General features: G+C 41.9%; 1 protein-coding gene across 2 annotated transcripts in view; it reads right to left on the reverse strand.

Annotated features, from left to right (window-relative positions):
- Positions 1-25,286, reverse strand: part of KSR1 (kinase suppressor of ras 1) — a 206,408-nt gene that overhangs the window by 2,900 nt on the left and 178,222 nt on the right. For both annotated transcript variants that reach the window (XM_063457442.1, XM_063457443.1), the window contains 7 exons: positions 24,613-24,661; positions 12,105-12,493; positions 9,978-10,074; positions 9,010-9,143; positions 6,315-6,446; positions 5,396-5,531; positions 3,491-3,624 (listed from right to left, as the gene is read on the reverse strand). In XM_063457442.1, the coding sequence (XP_063313512.1) occupies positions 3,491-3,624; positions 5,396-5,531; positions 6,315-6,446; positions 9,010-9,143; positions 9,978-10,074; positions 12,105-12,493; positions 24,613-24,661 (1,071 nt within the window). The remainder of the gene's footprint in view (positions 1-3,490; positions 3,625-5,395; positions 5,532-6,314; positions 6,447-9,009; positions 9,144-9,977; positions 10,075-12,104; positions 12,494-24,612; positions 24,662-25,286) is intronic.

A 25,286-nucleotide genomic window follows, 5' to 3' on the forward strand; every position in this document is an offset into this window, starting at 1 on the left:
AAAATGTACTCAAGTGCCATTTCCAATGAGAGAGAGTCCTGACCAGAATTACAAGACTGGTAGACTTGCAGTGTTATGTATTGCTATGCATTTGATATTTTTTATTTTTGCCAAAAAATCTACATCTCAAAAAAAGCTTGCATTTATTTAGCAGCATGGGATAACTTGTAATACGATGCGCTAAATTGGCATATCCCTTGAATGAAGGCTGCCAAGGCAGAAACCTTATTGGGTGCATGTAACATACTACACTCATAAACGTGACTTGCAAACTCAAACTTGCAACATGTTCAGAGCATGTTACTTAAGATGTAATGCTACCAGGGACTTTGAAAAGGTATCTAGTTAAAAAGTGCATGGAATAGTATGCTGGTGAGGAATGAAACCAAACAGTCTATTTGTTAGTGACTGGGCAATGAATATGAATGCCACGCTGGTAGTACTGGCCCTTTATGTAAAAGTTGTGCCAATGCCTTCAGAAACACACATGCATATTTGAAATAATCACATTTCAATATTCAGATGAAACAGCAAAAGGTACATTAGAGCCGAGAGAGAAACAGCAACGTAAAACAGTGCAGGCATATCCATGAAGATGTGCAAGGTCCCACAGTAGGATGATGGAGAGTGGAAAAAGGAATGGCAACGATGAGGGAACCAGAATACACCAAGGAGAAAGGAAAGTAAAAACAACCTTTTAGTCACAATAGCAAATAGCGAGTCACACATTAAGTTTTGATTGATTGTATTTTTGATTAAACACCCTCCACCTCATAACTTTTATTATAAGTTTGTCTGAGCAGAGTATATATCACTTATTGTACATTTACTGTTTCTGCTCCTAAATGTTTGCTTCAGTCATCCAAATGAATATAGTACATTGCATAAAGACATTATACAGTGAGCCAAATAATAAGTCAAAAATAAACCAGCAGCCATCCAAATTACTATATTAGATATAGGATGCTTAAAGGGACATGCTTTGTGTCAGCTAAAGCTTTTGAAAGAGACAGTTGCCTCACTCTGCAGGTTAAAAAAAGCAGGTAAGATGTCTTCTATTCATATTTACCTGCTTCTTCTTTTTATGCTTTCCACACCTACTCGAGGAGGACACTGATCTATCCAATCAGTGTCCTATCCCTAGGAATGCAGTGCACTGGGAATGTCTGAAAGATCCTGACAGAGGGAGAAGATAGGGAGTCTGAGCAGCGTGATTTATGCAGATCAGGCCATCTACCTGCTGTGTTAGTCAGTGCAGGTAGAATGAGGAATTTATTGCTGCTACACAATGATGTGCTGTTTGTCATTCATGAACTGGTCTGGATTAGTGGTTGAGTAAGAGGGGGGGAGGCATAAGAAATTCATCTAGCGAGTTTGTAGTTTGTTTATAAACATATGCTAATACCCTTCTCAGTGGTCTTACATGTTCCCAGATTGCACCGCTGCAATCTATAATGAATGCGGCGGCGTAGCTCATTTTCCTGTCCGCTCACATCTCCCATGCCTCCCCGCTCTGTCAGTCCCTGCATTGGCTTCCAGTTAGATTTAGGGCTCAATTTAAAATTCTGGTGCTTGCTTACAAGTCCCGACATAATGCTGCTCCAACCTACCTATCCTCCTTAATACACAAGTATGTCCCATCGCGGTCATACGCTCTGCCGAAGATCTACGTATATCCTCTGTCCATACGCCCACCTCTAATGCTCGCCTACAAGATTTCTCCAGGGCTGCACCTCTTCTGTGGAACTCCCTTCCCTTCTCCTTAAGACTTTCGCCCAGTCTCCACTCATTCAAAAAAATCATTGAAAACTCACTTCTTCAAGTAAGCATATTAATTAAACTGTTAGCAGTTTTTTATCCCCCATCCCCCAGAACTCCTCTCCTGCAACTGTCAAAAATTACCTGCAGTGTTTTCCAAAACAGTCCTCAAGACATGCCTACCAGTCCAGGGTTTAGGGAAAGAAAAAAAGGAAAGAAAGAAAGAAAGAAGGAAAGAAGAAAAGACCTTGACACAACTAGGTCATCCCTAAATCCTGGACCGGTAGGCGTGCCTTGAGGACTGCACCAATCAGCATCTCCTCAGAGATGCATTGAATCAGGCACCTCTTGTTCCCATCTGAGTCACTGCTACTAGAGATGTTCCTAGGCTGTAATGTAAACACTGCCTTTTCTCTGAAAAGACAGTGTTTTCATTAAAAAGCCTACAGGGACAGGCTATGGACATCATTACAACTAGATTAAGCTGTCGTTGTTCTGGTGACTATAGTGACCCTTTAACTCTGCAGCTGAAAACACTGTCATTCTTCAGAATAATTGCTGAATAATGGCCTCTAATGGCTTTCACATAGCCACTAGAGGTGATTCTGCCAAATAGTAGAGTAAAATTGTGCTGTTCCGGTCAGATGGTCTCAGAGAGATCATCTGACAGGCGTAGTGTGGCGTTTTGCTGCGCATGCGCAGCAGCCTCCCAAGGCTTTCATATGGGAAAACATTAGATTGGTCGAGATCATCAACCATCTATCTTGATGATCACAGCCAAGAAAGCAGAGACCGGTGCTGCGAGGGAGAAAAAGTAAGTATGGAGATGGAGCCAGTAACCAAAGTGGCCACCAGTGCACTATATTGTTTGGAATATTCATTTGCACTCCCAACAGGAGGTTATATACTGAAGTGAGAATTCAAAGTCAATTTTGAATTGAAAGCAAAAATAGTTAAACTGTCAGCTATCCTCCCAGTTCTATTTTAGCCTTAAAGGGACATGCATAACTTATAAACAAATGTCTCATTCAAATACTTTAGCATTGTCTCATTTTGTAGGCAGAAAAAAAGCGGGCAAATGTGGTTGCTTGTGCTTTCCATGCCCACACTAAGGAGTAACACTGATCTAACTAGTCAGTGTCCTATCCAAAGGAATCATGGAAACATTGAATTGCGTATGTGCGACTCAGTTACAACTGAAGTATTACTGATGCTGTGCACCACTGTGAATGCACATTTGCAGATAGGCCACCTTGCTGCAGCACTTCATGTAAAGGTGACACTCCCCATGCTACCCTGAGCAGACAAAGCAAGAACTTTCTAAAATAATTATATTAAAAAGGCAAAAAAACAAAAAAACAGTTATCCCCCCATATGTTTTAAGTGCTGACCACACCTGATATTAGGATAATGGAGATGAACGCACAGTTTTTCCTTTTACCAATAAACAGTGATAACAAATCAAGGGTTGTGTGAGTAATTCAACAAATAAATCACATGACTAGCATTTCTGGAAACATTTCAAGGGTAAGTGTATACTGCCATGGCTTAACCAAAGAGCATCAATGGTCAAAATTAAGGAAGGGAACCAGACCCACGAAGGTTGGTATTAGACTAAAATGTCCATGCTCCACAGAAAGACTGTTTGGTGATGGCAATCCACCAACAGCCGAAAGACAAAAAGCAGCTAATCTTTGTACTACGGGTAGTAATACTACTAAATCATACTCACTCGGCGGATTTCCAAAAGTGCCCTGGATGTGACAACCTCCGGTTCAGTTTTGGCAGCTTCTCCAGCATGTCCATGAGGAGTGTAAAGCTTGGTCGTTCATTGACATCGAAAGCCCAACAAGCAGCTAGAATTTCCTGTAAGAAGTTCTGGAGTATTATCTTCAAAATGTTTGATAAAACTATCAGTTTATTGTATGTGATTTGTATGTCTTTAACAATGCAGCTGTTCAAAATATACCAACCATATGAGTTAATTGCTTCTTCCTATTCTCATTTACTACACTTTTGCTTGTCCTGTTTATTTCAGAAATTCCTCATCTCTTTTGTTTGACTGTCGTAAAAGTCCTTTAAAATCTCCTACACAGACCTTTACTAGTAACCTCTATGAACCATCATCAACACTGATTCACAATTGCCTGTGTTCCACAGCCTCTGACAATTTTGGCTTGACTAAACAGGGTGATATTATCCTTTCCTTTATGTAATGTTAACTATGTTAATATGTTTACAACCAATCTGCATTGTATAGGTAGTGTTTTTGATAGTCAAGATTTTGAGGGGTACACATTATGAACAGCTTTGCTAAATACATTAAGATCTTATAAATCATAAATAACTTCCTACATGTTTGTAAGATCTCTCTCTCTCTAAAAAAGTTCAAAAGGTATATGTAAAATACCGATATTTAGATTGTCATTTTCATTGTTCCTAACACATACTTTTTCTGGATGAAACTTCTAGATGTAGAACGTTCTTAGATAAACAATAAGTGATTGCAATAATCTTGTATTCTTTGCATTAATTAGTCATCTATTGTAAAAAACAAATTTAAAACAAAATCTTTGTAACTGACAGTTCCTAGCGGAATTGCAAAGATCGTGATCAGTTGATCGTCCACCGATACCGCTGTTAGATCCTCTCCCCTGAACGCCAGGAATGTCAGCACCACGTGAATCATGATCAGTTGATCGTCCTACGATACCGCTGTTTGATCCGCTCCCCTGAACGCCAGGAATGTCAGCACCACGTGCATGTCACATGGTGCTGATATTCCTGGCGTTTAGGGGAGAGGATCGAACAGCGGTATCGGTGGACGATCAACTGATCATAATCTTTGCAATTCCCCTACGAACTTTAAGCCAGCTACAAAGATTTTGTTTTAAATTTGTTTTATGCAGACCAATAAAGTGTGGAAATCCTTTTTACCACTGAAGGCTCATTACTTGTATATATTGTGAGTACACTGTGGCACCAGTTAAAGTCCCTGGAGCAGGTGAGCACAACAAATAGGGGGAGTCGTGTTAACCCCATGTATATAAAGTGCTAGACCATTGGAAGTTCTGTATGTTTTATCCCTTAGATGTGGACCATAAAGATATCCACCAGGATTGAATATATTGGATATCTAACTAGGTGAGAGCTCCACTTAGGGTGTGTCATGTGGAGGTGTCTCACCTGACGTTATTATACCATTCCAGTTTCTATTTGTTCTAGGTTATCCCTACAGGGTGTAACCCTTTGGGTGTTGGAGTATCAAGAAGAAGCTTATTCCAATGCCATTTGCAAGAACTTTGAAAATATAAGAAAGTATATTTATACTGGGACATTGTTTTGATTTAATAAGTTCCAAATATATAGTTTTTATTTTATTTTATTTTTATTTCTATTTTCTACATCTGTGTTCTCTCTAATTGGAGAGCTATTACTATTATGTGTGCTAACTCATTGTTGTAAGATTTGACTTGGAGCTTTGTGTACTTTGGGAGGAAGTGGAGGATAGCAGCACAAGGTATATATTAATTAAAGAGATAGAATCTACCATATTTATTTCTTAAAGGGAAAGCGCCTCAGATGAATACTTTATATATTTAGGTCTATGTAAAGGTCAAGCAGGTCACACACTTACAGTGACTTCTTTCCCCACACTTATGGTAGACAAGACTTGCTTCACACCTTCACCACTTCCAATTTGCCAGATAAGAGCCTCAGCTGCCTGGATTCTGAAAGGCCAGTCTCTAGCCTGTAGTTCATACCACACAGTCCTAAGATAGAATATGTATTCAAAGTGAAAGAGTTTTAAACGCAAATATAGTATTCAAATATATTGACATTGCAAACCTGTAGATTTTTGTGATTTAAAAATAAATAGATACATTTCTAACAATAACGATTGGAACAGTGTGATGGATGGGATAATGAAAGAGCCTGAAGACCATATGACTTATAATCTATTTATGTTCATTCACATGAAGATAATACAAAATAAAAAGGTGAATACAGCTGTTGATCTAGAAAGAAAATGAGTATAGCGCATAATAACATTAAAATAAGGACATTTTGTTTTACTTGTATTAGCCGTACGTATGTACTAATTTTCTTTGTACATCAACATGTGTACTCTCTTTATATTTTGTATTGTGGATATTGTGCAAGGGGGTTATTGCTGGGATATCCCCCCGGGGAAGGCGGTCACATTACAAGATAAGTGTTTTCTGTCCACACCTAACACTGAGGGTGAGGTAGTGGGTTACTTGTATATATACATGAAGATAATAGTCACACTCAAACAACTTGCTAAAGATAATAAAGAAAACAATATTTAATTAAAAATAACTATTTAATTAATTAATTAAACAAATTTCAATGTGTCTGTCCCCACTGGTTCAACTGTGCCATAAAGTATTTTAAAAGTTAAGACGAGGTTTAGCATAGCTAACATGCCACCAAATATCTGATGATTAGGCTTCAAATCTCAAATGAATGTGAATGATCAGGTGCTACGCAACAAATTAGCGTGAAATGTGAACTGTCAGTTTTTCCCTCACCCAAAAGCATATATGTCTGCAGCTTTAGAGAAAGGTAACTTGTCCTCATTTTTGCCAGGAGCCATCTCACGTACAATTTCTGGTGCCAAATAACACAACCAATCATGATTCAACTTTAGTTCATTTTCACGTCTATAGTGGAAAAAAAAAAAAGAGAATGTGAATCGAACAAAAATGTGCTGTTCCACAGGTACTACCAGATATCTGTCAACCAACAGAGGAACAAACACTACCATCCATGTACCAGTAGCTTGGCACACATATCAATCTGACATCCACTGTTCGTATATCTACATTCATGTACAATGCCTAAACCCGGTTTCTGTTCAGTAGGCAATTAGCGTTCTCTCTTCGTATGGCACAAATCAACCATTCTGTTTGATGGGCAATGAAACAACCGTTAAAAGAACACTTTAATGAACATAACCATAATGTTCATTGCATAGTTTACAGAGCAAGGAGGTACCAACCATATGGAACACATTTTCAATATATCTTTTTTATATTCCATTGTTTTATCCCCACCCCCACAATGTGTTAAAAAGAGGAATCAAATTTACCATAGAGAGTCCCCATTTATGAGAAAAGGCAGGGTTTACATTGGCGCCTAGTAACACCTCTAGTGGCAGTCACTTAGACAGCCAATGTACCTAGGTCCAGCATCTCCACGCTCTACATGATTCAATGCATCTCTATGCAGATAGGCAAATTATTTTTTTTGGGGGGGGGGGGGGGGAGGAGGGAGGGGGTCTGAAGAACGAGGTTTTAAGAAGAAAAGTAAAAAATTTAGTTTAAAAGGCCCCCCCTAATATTATTTGGGTGAAGGGTGTAAGCAGATATTTTTTTTATTGGGGGTCTAATATGTCCACCCTCCTATTGTATATTATATTGTTAGCCCCCCGCATTCATTATTTATTTAAAGGGATACTATACTGTCAACTTCAGCTTAATGTAGTGATTCTGGTGTCTATAGCCGGTCCCTGCAGGCTTTTTCAATGTAAACACAGATTTTTCAGAGAAACAGTGGCAGTCCCTCAGATGACCACTAGAGGTGCTTCTTGTGTGCACAGTGTGCAGCACAAAGGTTCAGCATCTCCACATTGCTACAATGCATCTCTATGAGGTGATGTTGATTGGTGAAGGATGGTGTTTTGCTGCGCATGCCCAACAGCCTCTCAATGCTTTCCTACGGGAAAGCATTGGATTGGCTGAGATCATTAAGAGTGATAATCTCTGCCATGAGGGTGGGGCCAGCCATGCTGAGGAAAAAAAAAAGGGTAACTGCACATTTTCAGGGCGATCGGAGCAAGTCCACCACTTACACAGCCACACCAGCACTATAGTATCAGGCAAACAAGTTTGTATTCTTGACACTATAGTGTTCCTTTAAGGATAAGTCACCAAAGGCTAGTCCTTCTTCAAAATAAAACATTGTGTGCCACTGAAAACTGTGGGTCCTGCCTTGTTTGTTAGGGGATTCCATTGGCAGAGTTTTCAGACCTGCTTGCTAGCTGCCATGCTCTCTGGTCCTGGAGATGTGCTAAGAAAGAGTTAGGCCTGAGAGCTGCAAGTGCATTTGTAAAGTCAGCATTTAGAAACACTGCAGGCAGAGGGGTTCATACCTGCCCTAGAGAAGAGGACAGGCAGAGGGGTCGATATCTGCCTGTAAGAAGAAGACAGGCCAATACTTGCCTGGGGGAATAGAACAGGAGATGGTTCAATACCTGCCAGAGGGATCAATACCTGCCTGGGAGAAGAGTACAGGGAGAGGGATCGATACCTGCCTGGGAGAAGAGGATAGGCAGAGGGATCGATACCTGCCTGGGAGAAGAGGACAGGCAGAGGGATTGATTTGTGCCTGGGAGAAGAGGATAGGCAGAGGGATTGATTTCTGCCTGGGAGAAGAGGACATGCAGAGGGATCGATTTCTGCCTGGGAGAAGCTGGCAGAGTGGTTGCTATCGGCCTGGAAGATGGAGGCGTTGGCAGATGAGCTACACTCTCTCTGAGGTGGCAGATCCACATCTACGTTGTCATTTCATCACATGAAACTTTTATAAAATAGGCTTGCAAGAACAGGCAATTTAACCATGAAGCACAATTTAAACAGGCAATTTAGGTGATTTGAGTGTTCCTTTAAAGTGCTGTATGTGTGAAAAGTGTGTTTTCCTATTTTTTTTTTCCATTTTACAAGAAGCGTAGATTTCAATAGAAATTGACACGTTTATAAACTAACCTAGTTACACTCTGCAGGCTGTCACACAACCAGTCCTGTTACTTTCTGGTGGAGCTAAACTCAAGCTAAACTCAAAAAGCAGCAATTGCTCAGAGCACCTGCCTTGCAAAGACTTCTAACTGAACTACATTGGGAAGTCTGTGACTGGACAGCCACAGAAAGTTTGGGTTGGGGAAGAAGGAGAGGGCTTGCAAAGGCAGCAGACAAGACATCTGTAGCTTTTGCAAGCTGTTTTTTTTAGATATAAAAGAAAAAGGCTTCATTAAATGCATGGATGTTTTTATTTGGAATATATCTACTGAACAGTAATTTTTTTTTTTTTAGAATTTAAGAAGTGGAGTCTTCCTTTAACAACCATGGCTTATATTAACTGACCCACACTTGCTAACATCAGTTTAACTTAAGACAGACAAGGAAAAATAAATACTTACTAGCCCACCCAACAAGATTATATTCTTACCTTCCTTCTTGCACCACTCCTGAAATTCCAAACAGACCGAAGTCTGTGATGATGACTTTTCCATTTTCATAGAAAACATTCTTGGATTTTAGATCTTTATGTACAATACCTTTGGCATGCAAATACCCCATGCCCTGCAAAACAGACCGCAACAGCAGTTAGATTTTGCATTTGTGGGAAGACTACTAACTTGTTTTTATAAAATTGGACTTGTAAAATAGTAAATGTACTAAGGTACTAGGTACCAAGGTCTCAAGTGGGTCAGTAGAACACATATCAAAGGCTGCTTGAACTATGGGTTAGTGGATAGCAATAAAAATAAGTACAATAAAGTATAAAAAAAAAATTCGAATACATTTTAGTTGCTATGAAAAAACAGAAATAGCATTTAAATATTCACACCTATTTGCCTTTGTGTTCAACCCACTACAAAACTGCAATAAAAAGGGTTGAATCTGCTTTTTTTTGTCACGGATTTCAATCTAAATTAAACAGGCAAGGTTTATGGTACCATACGTTTATGTACTTCCACGCATTATGCAGGTGAGAGGTGCAAACTTGTATAGGAGTTATGGAAGTATCCGGCAACACAATCCTATTTACATAGCAACAGAAGAAGGGCAAGCAAAGTGATAAAGTGCTCCAATACAGCTAGTAATAAACATTTGACTATATAACACTTCAAATGAGAGACTTTAAAAGAGGATGCACTAGAAAGGGAAGATTTATAAAGAACTGCAAAAAAAAAACTAACGGGGCAGAGTTCTAAAAGTGGCACAATTGCTATGAAAACATACCGTACTTATTTTATATTATTAGGTATTGCTATATTGTCGTTGCTCAGTTTGGAAGAATCCACAACATGTTTTTGTGTAAAACCAACTCCTGCCATTAATAGGCATTCATTAATTTAATAATACATTATAATTCATTATATTTATTCATTACAAAACAAAAAGGATCTTTACCTTAATAATTTCTTGGGCAATCTGCCTTGTTTTGTTGATATCCAGGGATGTCTTGGGATCTCTTACAAAAGAGTGAAGTGTTCTCCCTTTGCAGAAACTAAGATAAAAAAAGGGGAGGATTATAAATTTGTAAGCAACAATAGTTGGGAATAATCATACTGTATTTTTGAAGTTTAGTAATTTCTTGCTGATGTTATTTTATCTTTTTTTCTTCTTCTATTTGGTGCAGCCCCTTGTGTAACCATTACTAGAGAATGAATGTCCACACCCACATGAGTTCTTACACGCATGCTAGTTTATCGTTCAAAGAATGCGCAAAGCTTGTTGCCCAAGCAATAATGTCATGAAGGGTGTTTAATGACATCATCTATGGCTTCCTGGAAGGGGTAGGAACAAACAAAGCTTGAAAAACAGATGTGCCAGCCTGCTATGGATGCATGGCTGGCTGACTGAAGGCCGCTGCAAAGCTGTATGTAGAGTAATACCATTTTCCAAAGAACAGAAAGAGATACCCTGAGTAGATCATATCTTACTGGAGGGAGGGGGTCTGACGGCCGCTCCAACCACCCAACCAGTGAGGTGCTCTCCTAACCTATCTTCTAAAAGGTCAACAAATTCATCCCAGATAGCCCATGGCTTCTAATAAGTTGTCAGAGTGCCAATTCACAAGTTTATTGTATTCTATCACGAGCCTGAGCTTTTCAATCAAGGGCATTTCCTGCTTAAGCCAGATGGTCGTCAGCAGCCACCTGGCTGCCAGTTAGTTAATCGAACAGTTTTTGTTCTTGTCTTGATAGTCCCTCTACTGGTCTAGACAGGAGTAAGAAACACCTTGTATGTTATTTCTTTGATTGGGTGCCATTAACTGTGAACTACTGAGCATTGCCACCACATATGAAAATAGGACCCTTTTTGTCCGCTTTGCCTACAGCAAATATTGCAAGAGGTTTTGCCCATTCAGAATATTTTGAGGTTGTATACCATCTGTGGAGGATATTTTGCATAGGTTCCTGCAAGGATATGGAAACAGATATAAAGGCTGCGATCTCCCACACCTTTCACTACAATACCTCCCCCAAGTCTACCTCCCACTGTCTGATGTATGTTAAGTCCCCCCACATTCGAAAGTTTGAGCATACGTGGATATATATGGAAGATATCAACCCTTTTTGGCTTGACCTCTTTTTCACATACGTTTTCAAACATAGCAAGATCTTGTTTAGCTGCTGTCTTAACCTCTTCTGTAGCTGCAAAGTCTCAGACTTACATAAATCGAAAATAATCTTTTGGGATCATATGGACCAGCTCAGAAAGTTCTGTGATGTCTAATGTCCTGCCCACAATTGATTATCTTTGAATCCCTGCGGACTCTAATTCCCTAGCACACATTCCGGTGGGCGGGTTAGGAGGGGGGATATTGGAAAGATATATATCGGAGATATGGATCCATAGGGGAGGGGATATCAGAAAGGGCGAATTTGATGCAAGTCCTGTCCTGTATATTAATCGATTTCAATATGGCCGGTCATTGCATCCTCGATATTGCTCTTTGAGACCTCCCCAACCATATACAGAACTGTTGAAGGTCAGACCGCATCAAAGAGGATTTGAGGTCCACACATCTCTGCAATCCTCCCTCCCCCTCCCCCCTTTACTGGCTATCCAATGTCTTCTATATTTCCAAACAAATTGATCTATATCCGTTTGCAGACTGTATAGGTCTCATTTAGAAAAAAGACTGGGAGGGCTTGAAATAAAAATAGACTGAGTGTATTCTACACATCAATGAAATATGTTTCTTTCCCCAAGTATCCATATTGTCTCTCAATGCACGGAGTAAGGGGACATAACTGGTCCGAACTATTAAAGAGGTATTTAAGCTCGCTCTTTGAATGGAAAGGCCATAGATTGTCTACAACATGTTTAATTTAAACTAGTTTATGGACATGTCATACTTTCCATCTCCATATAGTTTGTGTAGTTGGAACAAAATTCCATATACTAGAAAAATTCAGCTGGGATAGCTGGAATAATCATTTTAAATGCTCTGAACCTCGTGGGTACATTTTGGTAAGAGAAAAGTGAAAATAAAGTGATAACTCTAACCTACTTTTCAATAACACTGACCTGGTGATGATGGCCAAATGTGGAGGATGCATACAGGCCCCCATGAAGAGCACCACATTTTCATGCCTTGTCTGTCTGTAGTTCATGACTTCCTTTTTGAACAACTTCAGGTGGTCTTCATTATTTCCATCAATCTCCAATAATCTGATAGCTACCTCCCCATGCCACTTGCCTCTAAAAACTTTTCCCCACCTCCCCTGGCCAATAAGTTCTCCAAGTTCAATTTGTTCAAAGGGTATATCCCATTCCTGTAGATATACGCTGGTCTGGCTGGCCTTGCGAAAAATCATCCCTCTGAAGGTTCCACTTGTAGACCTTGTGGGTGGGAGCTCATCCAACTCATCATCATCATACTCTGGTTCAGACTTGTTGGCCTCTTGCTCCTCTGCCTGGTGTGAATAAAAAGATGATAATTACTTTATTTACTTGGACACATGGACATATTAAGAACTATTTTGAAGGATTTCTGGTTTTCCTTTAAGTAGTAAATACAAATCACTGGCTACTTTTCTGTACTGGTTATTCCTCAAAGTAATCAACCAATATAGTATATGCATAGAGCTAAATAAAATTGTGTACCTTTATTATTATTTTTTTCTTACTATTTTAAAGGGACCTCTTTAGACAATTTTGTGTTTATATGCATAGAGTATAACCTAGTTATAAAAGAGTAATTCCCATAGTAAAATATAGCAGCTTATGACAAGCAATATCTGATTTCATAAAGGGATGCTTGTGATGTGGAATTATTAAAAATCTTTATTGTACTTGTATTGAATTATTGTACTAACTCCATTTTAACTTTATACTGTGACTTCGTCCTCCATTTTGTCCTCCTAACCTGACTTCTTCAATCCTCCATTTTGTCCTCATGACTTAACTTGTTCATTTTAAAACTACATTACGTGACTGAACTTCTCAACCCAATTAATACAGTAGACAAAGACCGTGTTTCCTTCAAGGACAAGTACCAGGAGGTGCTGGCTACTCCTTAAGACTTGCTGGCTACTCCTTACAGCTTGTAAGATAGTACAGTTTGAAGGCCACAGAACACAGTAGTAATGAAATGTTCTATTCATAAGAGACCTTGCACCTGGACATAAAGCCTGATATCATTGACCGTGTAAAATGACGCTTAGGACCCCCTTGTCCCCCACCCGTGTCCAGAATAATCCCACCTCTGATGGGTGGGCACGGGACTAACCTCTTAATTTTACGAACCAATAGGTAAGACACTAACCCCGTCACTTAACAATTAATCCAATTGATGATGTTTATTTGCTGATATTCTAATAATCAATGATGACGCAAAATGCCTCTTAAAAGGGCCTGCGCGCCCGCTTTTTCTTCACTTGCCAATAAACTTTCTCGAAGTTATTTTAACCTGAACCTCGTGTGTCAGACTTAATTACTTCAGCGTATATACGCAATTTAATTTTATTGATTTGGACAGGAACAGATAGACATTTGAACATTTTGGTTTACTTTCAAAAAGTACCATAACAACTTGGCGCCCAACGTGGGGCATCGGGCTATGTCCGGCCGGTGAGCCGTCCTAAGGAAGACAAGGGTGGACGGAGGAATCCAGGGGGAAGGAAGGGAGATTGATCACCTCCAGATACACGGTAGAGACTTCTGCAGAGCCACCGGTACGTTCCGGCCCCTTTGATTGACCCGTCCACGTGTCTGTGACTGCTTCCCGGGAGGACATCAAAGACAGGTAATATCTTGCCCGGTGTCTCGTTACTCACTTGTTTACCTGCATTTTAGTCTATCTGTTGCCTGGGTGTGTTTGAATTGTGTTTGAATTGTTTGCCTGTTTCCCCATTTTGAGATAAAGGGGGGGTGGACCTGCAGGGGATTTGCCTGGGGTTCTGTCTTGCCTGTTTTCCCCTTTTTGGGATAAAGGGGGGTGGACCTGAGGGGACTTGCCTGGGTCTTCAGTGTGTCTGTCTATCTGTTTATATTTTACCCCTTTTGGGATAAAGGGGGGTTGACCCGTGGATGTGTTCCTGGGGGGTCTTCTGTTGCCTGTTTTACCTCTTTTAGGAACCACGGTGCTGTGGTTGTAAGGAAAAAGAGGGGTTGACCCGTGGATGTGTTCCTGGGGGGTCTTCTTTGCCTGTTTACTTCTTTTAGGAGCCTCGTGGCTATGGCTGTAAGGAAAAAGAAGTTTGTGGAACTGTGGGATCTGTGTAGAATCATAGTTTCCTGTGATCCAAGTTTGTGTCACTTTGATAGCCTAGCTAGCTTCACTGTGCGCGTTCGGACTATCCAGCTCTAGTTGAGTTGGGGACGTCCTGACCCGGACCATCCAGCTCTGGTTGAGTTGGGGACGTCCTGACCCGGACCCTTCGGCTCTAGTTGAGCTGAAGGTCCACTGATTATTTAATCGTGGTAGGAGACTTAGCCTTGTGGCAGGGGACTTTGTTTCCTGGGGGAATTCAGGCAGGTATTGCTTGTTTTTCGCATCACGTGGTAGTGAGACTTATAAGTGGGTTTTATAGGGGCACTACGGGAGTGAGGATAGACGTGGCCACATTCTTGTGGACTGCAGAGTAGAGGGAGGCTGGAAAGGATTTCGGACCGGTGTTAGCTGTTATCCTTGGCCGCTGGTAGTGAGACTTATGAAAGTCGTTCTCCGAGCGGGGACACTACGGGGTTGAGAAAGGTGACTTTGGAGTAAGCACATGTAGAAGGAAAGGGATTATTGTTGATTTTATTTGAACTGTAATGCATGCACTGTATTTCAATTGTATTGTTGTCTTGTCTGTTTTATTAGGAGTCTCATGAACTCCTGTGTCTGTCTCTAAGGATTTTTTTCCTTGCCTTTCACCTTTTTTAAACTTCCTATATTATTATACTATCCACTCCCATTTCTCTTGAAAGAGAAGTGATTGGTCACACACTTCTCACCTCGCTCCAATCCGTGTCTACCACCCCGGGTAGGCGGATTCAGTGACTAGTCTACGTTTTGGGAAGACGCACCTGAGAAAATCCCACGATTCTCGGGTGGCAGTCGAGCATTGTAGACGTTCTTGTTCAGTTTTCCTCCTCTCTCCCTATATCTAGGACGCTGGTATAGGGGTAAAGGGATTATGGGACAGGATTTAAACAAGCCCAGTAAGGGCTGGTTAGCATGTGATTTAGTCGAAGACAGAGAGGGTGAGGAAATGGTTAAAGGTGTTGAAAGGATTGCAAAAGTATGTAAAATTGCTGTACCGACATGTGGAAGATTGCAACCAGAAAGTTGGCGTAGGTTACTGACAGAAAAGAAAGGCAAGCTTACAGATAATGGTTTATTAAAGACTGCTGAAGCATGGTATAGAGTAGCGAAGGCTATTCAGCTAGAAGGTTGGGTTGAGGAAGAGATAAATCACAAAGGTGTGAAATTGTTTGTGTATCATAATAATTGTGTTGCTGGGGTCTACCCTCAGCCAGCGCCCAAAACCGGCGCCCAGGGAATGTCTATCCCCAAGGTTCAGTCAGCCATCAGTGATAGCCAGCCGACTATGTTCCCCACTCCCAATCCTCCTAACACCCATCCCATTACCTCCCCTGTCTGCCCGGTCCTGAATTCTGATGGATCTTTCTTTTCCCCTTCCCCATCTTTGACCTTCCCATCATCCTCATCCATCCCTACGCTACCTGCAATACCTTCCCCTACCATTTCATCTGCCATCCCTTCCCTACAATCCCTCTCCATTAATGATCCCCTCCCCTCTGCATCCGCCCAGCCAACCACCTCTTCCACACTCACCCCGGCTCCTCCCTCTACACCCACCCCTACCAATCCCTCTCCGTCCCCTTCCATCTCCGCCCCGGTCCAATACCCCACCTCCTTTCCCTCCCCAGCCTGGCCCTACCCCTTCCCATATCCCATGGCCCTGCCCTATCCCGGATATCCACTACCCCTTCCCCAAGCCACTCCCCAGGTTCCGGTTATGCCCAGTCCGGCACAGGTTGCTCCGGGTGTGCCCACATCTAACATGGCCGCCACTCCTTCCCTTAACCCTAATGTAACACCTTTTCCGGCCACCAATATGGCGGCCCCCAGTTCGGCCCTGATGCCGGTAATTCCCGGTGACTACCTATCCCCAGGTTATGACTCGCTAGCCACCCCTGCATCCGGGGCTCGTTCCCAACCACCGATCCTTTCACCTCATGCGGGCCCTGCACCGCGCAAAAGAGCCAATATCATAGAATTCGATGATGACGAGATGGACAGGGTGTCCCATGTCTCATCGGAACTTGCCGCGGGAGCCCCAACTCATCGTTCTATCGATGACCCCTTTGGCCACAAGGGTCGGGGAGAACAGGCCCCTCCTAAATATGTTGCTTTCAATCCCACTCAAGCTAGTGCTCTAATGAAATCACTCCCTGACCCAGAAAAACAGCCTATGCCCTTCTACCGAGGGATAGTTCAAATTCAAAAGACTTATTCCGCCGCATGGCGTGATTTACTGAGCATTTGTGCTATCAAAGCAGGGGATGCATATTGGCCAAGTATGGCCCGACACCTCAGTACAGATCTGCTCAGCAGTGATGTTGATTACCCCTCTGGAGTAACTTTTTGCACCCAATTAAGAGAATGGGCTAAGGACAAACTTGCGGATCAGGCTGCTGGCCTTACTGATGTTATTCAAGATAAAGGAGAATCAGTGGAAAGGTTTCATGCAAGACTGTATCAAATGTTCACAGATTTGGGGTTTGATCTTACAGATAAAATTCATTCACAAATGCTGTCAGGTGCGTTTGTCCAAGGTGTTAAAGACTCTATACGCAAGGGAATCATTGCTGCACGTCCTGAATACAAGGTTGTTCCCTTGGATACCCTGCTTTTAGTTGCTAGAGGTCTGGAATCTGTTCAGACCCCAAGAAGACCCAATCCAGCTCCACTCATGGTGGCCCGCGCTACCCCCATCACCTCTGGCACCAAGGGTGTCAAGTTAGAGGATGTAACTTGTTTTAATTGTGGGGCTCAGGGACACTACAGAAGTGATTGTCCGGAACCTAAAAAGGAACCTGGGGCACCCAGAAAGTTTTCTAAACCTGCCCCAGGCCCCAAGACCGAGAAAAAGATTCCAATTATTGAAGAACCAGATGATTAGGAAACTGGCAAGCCTGTGTCTGTAACCCCTGTAATGGCAGCGTCTACAGGGGATAAGGGAGGGCCACTTGCCACAGTGACTTTGCCCATTGAAGACCATCCTACTACATTTCTAGTTGACACAGGTGCAGCCCGTAGTGTTCTGCGAGAACAAGACCTGCCAGACCCATCTTTTCTGTCAAATATCGATGTCTCTTGTGTTGGAGTGGATGGCCAGCCAAGACGTAGCCCCTTAACAACTCCACTACGAGTTGGCTCTAGCTTGCTTGCTCGCTTTGTAGTATCCTCCACATGCCCCATTAACCTGTTAGGTGCTGATGTTCTCTCACGCCTGCAAGCATCCATCACCTTTACCCCGGATGGGCAGGTAGAAATGTTTACACCTCTGTCTGTATCAGACACTTCAGCCCTATGCTCTTTGCCTCTGATGCTGCATTTAGAAAAGCCCCGTGAGGAGGCAGCAGAATTAAGGTCCAATTTCCCAGAGGAATTAAAAACACAGGTGCCCGCTAAGTTATGGTCCTCAGGCCCAGAGTACATAGGTCACCTAAATGTTCCCCCTGTGGTGGTAAAGCTTATTTCAGGAGCTAAGTTACCAAGAAAACCACAATATCCATTAAAACCAGCACAGTCTGCTGCAATTTCTGTCCACATCAAGGCACTCTTGGAGAAGGGTGCCCTTGTCAAATGTAAATCTGAATGCAACACCCCGTTATTTCCTGTGAAAAAGAAAACTCCAAAGGGTGAGCCGGAAAAGTACAGGATGGTCCAGGATCTCCGTGCTGTTAATGAAGCTACCGTCCTGGACACCCCTCTTGTACCAAATCCTCACACTCTGCTCTCTGGAGTCCCACCATCTGCAAAATTCTTCACAGTTATTGACCTGGCCAATGCCTTTTTCAGTGTCCCACTGGACCCATCCTGTCAATACCTGTTTGCTTTCACTCATGAGATGCAGCAGTATACCTGGACTGTCATGCCCCAAGGGGCACAAAATTCTCCAAGTCAATTTGCAAAGGCCATGGGCACCATCCTTGACCCATGGCAAGCTGAGCACCCAGAAGTTGTCCTGCTTCAGTATGTGGATGATTTACTGCTGTGTGGAGATGATATTCCCACTACTGAAAGGTGTTCAATCAGTCTTCTTTCCTATTTGGCAGAACAGGGATGCAAAGCTTCACTCATCAAGCTACAATTCTGTCAATCTTCAGTGATCTTCCTTGGACATTGCCTATCTCAAGGTACCAGACATCTTACTCGGGACCGGGTAAGAGCTGTTCTGGACATTCCACCTCCAAGGACTTCAAAGTCTCTTCATGCCTTCCTAGGCCTCATTTCCTACTGCAGAGCATGGATCCCAGAAGCCTCTCTGCTTATGCAACCTCTCTATGACGCTCTTAAGTCTGACCCGTTTTGTCTGACCAATGACGCCCTGGACAATTTCGATGCTTTAAAACGTGCCATTGCTTCAGCTCCTGCCTTGGGCCTACCTGACTACTCCAAACCTTTCAAATTATTCGTCTCTGAAAGACAAGGCCATGCAACAGGAGTCCTCACCCAAACTAATGACCCAAGAGGCCGCCAGAGGCCTATTGGATATTTCTCATGTCAACTGGATATTGTGGCCAGAGGGACTCCTTCCTGCCTCAGGGCTGTTTTTGCTGCGAGAGAACTTATAGAAAGAACCTCAGACCTGGTCCTTGGCCACCCTCTGGTTGTTTTGGCCCCTCATGACATTTCTGCCATCATCAACCAAGTCCAGCTCAAGCACGTGTCTCCAGCCAGACATCTGCGCTTACAGTGTCATCTTCTTTTGCCTGACAACATTTCCATCCAAAGATGTCAAGTGCTTAATCCGTCCACTCTTCTTCCACTCCCTGAGGGGGGTATCTATTATGGATTTATCACGGATGAAACCTACATTCACCTGCTCTGTGGATGTATCAAGAAAGTCATGCATCCACATCTGACATTTTATGAAGGCGAAAACCCTCTCTGTGAAGGCCCAGATCACGCCTTCTGCACCATGTGGTACAAACCGAACATTACTCCTGAACCTTGCTATGAAGATGAGCTTTACCACCGGACCGATGTAAAGCTCACTGCACAAGACTTCTATTGTGACTCTGAAGGCAATAGCATGGTCTTGATCCAGCTACCTCAACAACTTAACTACCTTTACCGTCATTGGGATACTGCTATCCCACATATTCCTGTTACCAAGTTGAAGACAAGGTCATGGAATGATCTTGGGCCCATGGCAAAACTATGGGCCACCATGAATGAAGAACGGCTACAGGAAAATGGTATTGTCAAATACCCAACAACTGACCTTCTGGAAGCATGGCCACGCCACTTCCTAGAAAAGGAATTCCAAGATCTGGTCATAGTGAATGATTATGACCCAGAAACACCTCATGACTGTTTTGAACAGATGAAAATGGAAACAGTGCACTTACCAACTGTGCATGAGAACCCATTACCAGATCCGGATTTTACCCTGTTTGTGGACGGATCGAGATATGCCGATGAAGGAGGAACATATCACACAGGATATGCCGTAACCACAACAGATGAAGTTATTAAATCATCATCCTTACCGTCAGCAATGTCTGCACAAGAAGCTGAATTACAGGCTCTGACTTCAGCATGCAAAATTTCCGAAGGAAAACGTGCCAACATCTATACAGATTCAAGATATGCTCTGGGTGTGGCACATGACTTCGGCCTAATTTGGAAGACTAGAGGATTTCTTACCACCGCCGGTACACCAGTCAAACACAGCACTGCAATTAAGGAGCTGATGGATGCCCTCCTACTCCCCAAAGAAGTGGCCGTTTTGAAAATTAAGGCCCACGGGAAATTGGATACAGATGAAGCAAGGGGCAACCATTTGGCTGATCAAGCTGCTAAGTTAGCGGCCAGGGATCTGCAGGAAGTGGATGAAGAAGTGTCCGGACAAGAAGAAGAAGAAGAAGAAGTCCCTATTTTTGCTTTGCAAACTCTTCCTACTGATTTGCGAATTTTACAAGAACAGCAAGCTGCAGTCACTCCTGAGGAAATCCAGAAATGGAAAAAGAAAGGAGCTGTCCAAAAGGACGGAATATATTACAACAACTTCAAATTTTGTCTTCCCAGAAATTTATACCCAGCAGTGGTCCAATGGGCACATGGGCCTGCACACCTGTCAAAAGAACTGATGGCCGCCCTCATACAGAAGTATTATGAAGCACCCGGAATCACAACATTGATAAGCAACTTCTGCAAAGCCTGTGTCATTTGTGCAAAATGCAATCCAGGAAGGCCAATTAAGGTGCCTGCGAAACACCTGGCAAAGCCCATGTACCCCTTCCAACGAATTCAAATTGACCACATCCAAATGCCCAAGAGTGGGCCCCATGAATATGCACTAGTCATAGTGGACATGTTCTCAGGATGGCCAGAGGCATACCCAGTGGCCAACATCACTGCAAAAACAACCGCAAAGCGCCTACTTACAGATATTGTATGTAGATTCGGACTCCCAGAAGTTATTGAGAGTGATCAAGGCCCAGCCTTTACAGCAACTGTAACTAAAGAAATTTGGACTGCTCTAGGGGTGACTCTAGCCTTCCATACCCCTTACCACCCACAAAGTAGTGGTAAAGTGGAGCGCATGAATGGCACTCTAAAAACCAGAATGTTAAAAATGTCACAAGAAACAAAGATGCCCTGGCCAGAAAGCCTACCAATAGCTCTATTTAGTGTTAGACACACACCTAGAGGGAAGCATTCACTGTCCCCATATGAGGTTCTATTTGGGACAGCACCCAGACTAGGTTGTTATTATCCGCAGCAGTTGCAACTCCAATCAGATGTTTTAGTAGACTATGTAACCGAACTTGCAAATGTCCTAAACAAAATACATGCCCAAGTTTTCTCTTCAATTCCAGATCCCGAATTGGATACAGGTTCCCATAACCTACTCCCCGGAGATTGGGTCCTGGTTAAGAAGTTTGTGCGGAAAAATACCCTAGAACCGAGATTTGACGGTCCATTCCAAGTTCTCCTGATTACCGCAACCTCCGTCAAATTGGCCGGTAGGCCAAATTGGATCCACGCTTCCCACTGCAAGAAATCTCCTGCCCCAGAGGAAGCGAATATCGCACAAACATGTATCTCTGGTACATCTTCTCCTTAATTAGCCTTATGAAGGCCCAGCAAGTAGCCATTACCAAAGACATTAGTGGGTACACCTTCTGGTATAATTCATCATGCACCCAGGTGGCTACTTATACCTTTGACTACTGTGATATTGTAGAATGCCCATTTCCCACACCACAAATCCAGAGCATCTATAGAGATATCCCTCATTCGAAAGACCCATATGTTTGTGTAGTTGACAAGCAATGGGGACACAATTGTGACCATTGGGGGGCGGCGGGGTGGAACGCCGGGCCTGCCTGGGGTTACAAACCAAAAAGTGCCGTAGCTAAAGTAGATGATCATGGTAGATCGCTTCTCCAGAGAATGACTTTAAGAAAGCCTGGAGGGAGTACACCAATGAAATTAATTCTTAATATTGAGCATCCAAGCCCAACAGATGCAGACCAGTATGTGATGGGAATGTATTGGAAAAAGGGTTCCTATAAAAAGTTAGGGCATTTCTACCTAAAAGATATGTGCAACTCTTCTGAGTGGCAAGGGGCCACCCATATGGTCCCTAACCCATTAAAACCTCATATCCAGACCTTTCAGGACATGATGGCCATTGCTAACCCCACCTTTGAAGATACCATGGCCGCTGAAACAGGTTTTAATGATGTAAATTTATGGTTAGAATGGATGAAATATAATGCTAATAAGCATAATAGAACCGCATGTTATGTGTGTGGCGGTGCCCGGCCTCACCTGGGTACCGTACCTTTAATCCTACCCGTAGATATAGAAGAATGTGTTTTAAGCCTTTTTGCCTATCACTATAATTTTAACAGGTCCATATGTATTGCATGGACAAAGGAGTATCCTCTTCTAGCCAAAGATGTCAAACCCCCTGATGGTATTACCGTATATAAAGGTAATTACACTTGCTATGCCATGTACGATGGTATTGGTAAATTTGTAGGTAACTTTTCCAAAGGCTATTGTGCTACATACAGAACTGTCCCTGTACGCTTGCTGCAACATCACACTAGGTCACTAGGAGACATTTATTGGTTGTGTGGGGATTTACAACTAAGATCCAGAATGGACACAGAATGGTGGGGAGAGTGTACTTTGACTAAGGCCATTATGCCTATACATATTATTTCTGACACACACCTCAACACCCATGAGTTCAGCCACACTAAGGTTAAACGTGACGTCCCAGTGAAAGGAAGTTTTGATCCTCATGTATATATTGATGCCATTGGAGTGCCCAGGGGGGTGCCCAATGAGTTTAAAGCTAGGGATGAAGTTGCTGCAGGATTTGAATCAATTTTTACCATAGTTACCGCAAACAAGAATCTAAATTGGATAAATTACATTTATTATAATCAACAGCGTTTTGTCAATTACACCAGAGACGCCCTCCAGGGGTTGGCCGAACAGTTACAGGCCACATCCCAAATGACTTTTCAGAATAGAATGGCCCTAGATATGATCTTAGCCGAAAAAGGAGGGGTTTGTAAGATTTTGCCCGACACTATGACATGTTGTACCTACATCCCAGAAAACACAGGCCCTAATGGTAAAGTCACACTAGCTATAGAAAAATTAAATGACCTGTCCGAAGAGTTAAAAAGGAATTCTGGGATAAAAGATCCCTGGGAAAGATGGTTTGGTTGGATGACAGGATGGCAAAAGGCTTTAATGCAGATTGGTATGGCTATACTAATTTTTCTTTTTATCTTTGCTCTTCTCTTTTGTTGTGTCCTCCCATGTCTGAGAAAATCCCTCATGAAGACTGTTGACCAAGCAACACCCACTTTGACCCACCTCGAAGTTGATGACCAAGAATTCCAAGACATCAACTCACCCTGTCTGCCGCTGCAAATTATCCCCTTTGTTGATAAAGTGCAGGAATTCTAGGTAGGGACTAGATTAGGGACAGCATCTGTCAGTGAATGGTAAAGGCCCCATGTGGAGAAGTGGTGGGTTAGCTGCCATGGGATACCCTTGGGTGTGAAGCGTTCGAGAGCCATACTGACGGATGGTTAGCCTATTAGGGTCAGATCTAGGGACAGCCTTGCACCTTGCATTAACACCTAGCTAGCGGCCACGGGGTTTCTGTGCCTTTGGGTTAACACGTCTTCTGATACTAATATAATAAAGTTTTATCTCTTAGAATCTAACATTTCATAGGGGGGACTGATGTGGAATTATTAAAAATCTTTATTGTACTTGTATTGAATTATTGTACTAACTCCATTTTAACTTTATACTGTGACTTCGTCCTCCATTTTGTCCTCCTAACCTGACTTCTTCAATCCTCCATTTTGTCCTCATGACTTAACTTGTTCAATTTAAAACTACATTACGTGACTGAACTTCTCAACCCAATTAATACAGTAGACAAAGACCGTGTTTCCTTCAAGGACAAGTACCAGGAGGTGCTGGCTACTCCTTAAGACTTGCTGGCTACTCCTTAGAGCTTGTAAGATAGTACAGTTTGAAGGCCACAGAACACAGTAGTAATGAAATGTTCTATTCATAAGAGACCTTGCACCTGGACATAAAGCCTGATATCATTGACCGTGTAAAATGACGCTTAGGACCCCCTTGTCCCCCACCCGTGTCCAGAATAATCCCACCTCTGATGGGTGGGCACGGGACTAACCTCTTAATTTTACGAACCAATAGGTAAGACACTAACCCCGTCACTTAACAATTAATCCAATTGATGATGTTTATTTGCTGATATTCTAATAATCAATGATGACGCAAAATGCCTCTTAAAAGGGCCTGCGCGCCCGCTTTTTCTTCACTTGCCAATAAACTTTCTCGAAGTTATTTTAACCTGAACCTCGTGTGTCAGACTTAATTACTTCAGCGTATATACGCAATTTAATTTTATTGATTTGGACAGGAACAGATAGACATTTGAACATTTTGGTTTACTTTCAAAAAGTACCATAACACTTGTAAATACTGGTAAAACACCAAAAATAATTTAAAAAAAGGATAAAAATTCAAACTAAATAAAAATTTTTTTTAAACTTAAAATATTTTACAGAACAGTTTGATTGCTATTGTTTATTAATACTATGCTCTTCAATATTGCAAAAATGGTAATCATGACGTTTTGAAAAGGAAATGTGTTTCTAATTTACACATTTTAAATCAGAGGTTATGGGTATACCATTAGATATTTTTCAGAACAATATCTCCATCTAGTGGCGATACAATAAACAGCTCTTAATATTGTCTATTTATTACCTCTGCTTCCTGTTCTTCAGCCGCCTCATTTTCCATTTCAGCTTCAACGCTAGTAATAAGAAAATATGTAAATGAAATTAAAGGTTATTAAAGCCAGAAGATCTATACTTACAAGGGTTATGCTTCTGGGTTTAACCTTGGAAAAACTTAATGGCATCTAAAACTATAACTGCATGTTGATTGAAACAACTGGAAAATACCAAGTACACAAATCTCAAAACAAAAAAGTGACAATGTTTTCAGTTGATTATGTGGACCTAGGAAATCTAAATAATATTCAGCACTCTGCAACCTATGTGTGGTGATATTTATACAGCGATCCAACAAATAAAAAAACATTGACATCTACTGGTGTCTCCAATTAAACCAATTTGTGTCAAAGAAACATTCAAAGGAGCACGGCAAACATTGACATTACACAAAAGCAGTTACAGTTGTGGTAATCAATATCATACAAGCATATTAACCCATTTTACCTCCATTATGATAACTTTGCATATATATCTGATAAAACATTAGTAGTGGGTGCCTGCCACATATTGTTTTGAATTAATGTAGATAGGTTATTTTTAAAGTCTAGTGCATTCATGCAATTAAACATTTTTTTTTCAGATAAATTTATAGGCATTTTAACAGTAAAGCAGAAAATTTATAAATAAGACATCTAGTACATC

The sequence above is a fragment of the Pelobates fuscus genome, chromosome 1 (genome assembly GCF_036172605.1).
Source record: "Pelobates fuscus isolate aPelFus1 chromosome 1, aPelFus1.pri, whole genome shotgun sequence".
NCBI lineage: Eukaryota > Metazoa > Chordata > Amphibia > Anura > Pelobatidae > Pelobates > Pelobates fuscus.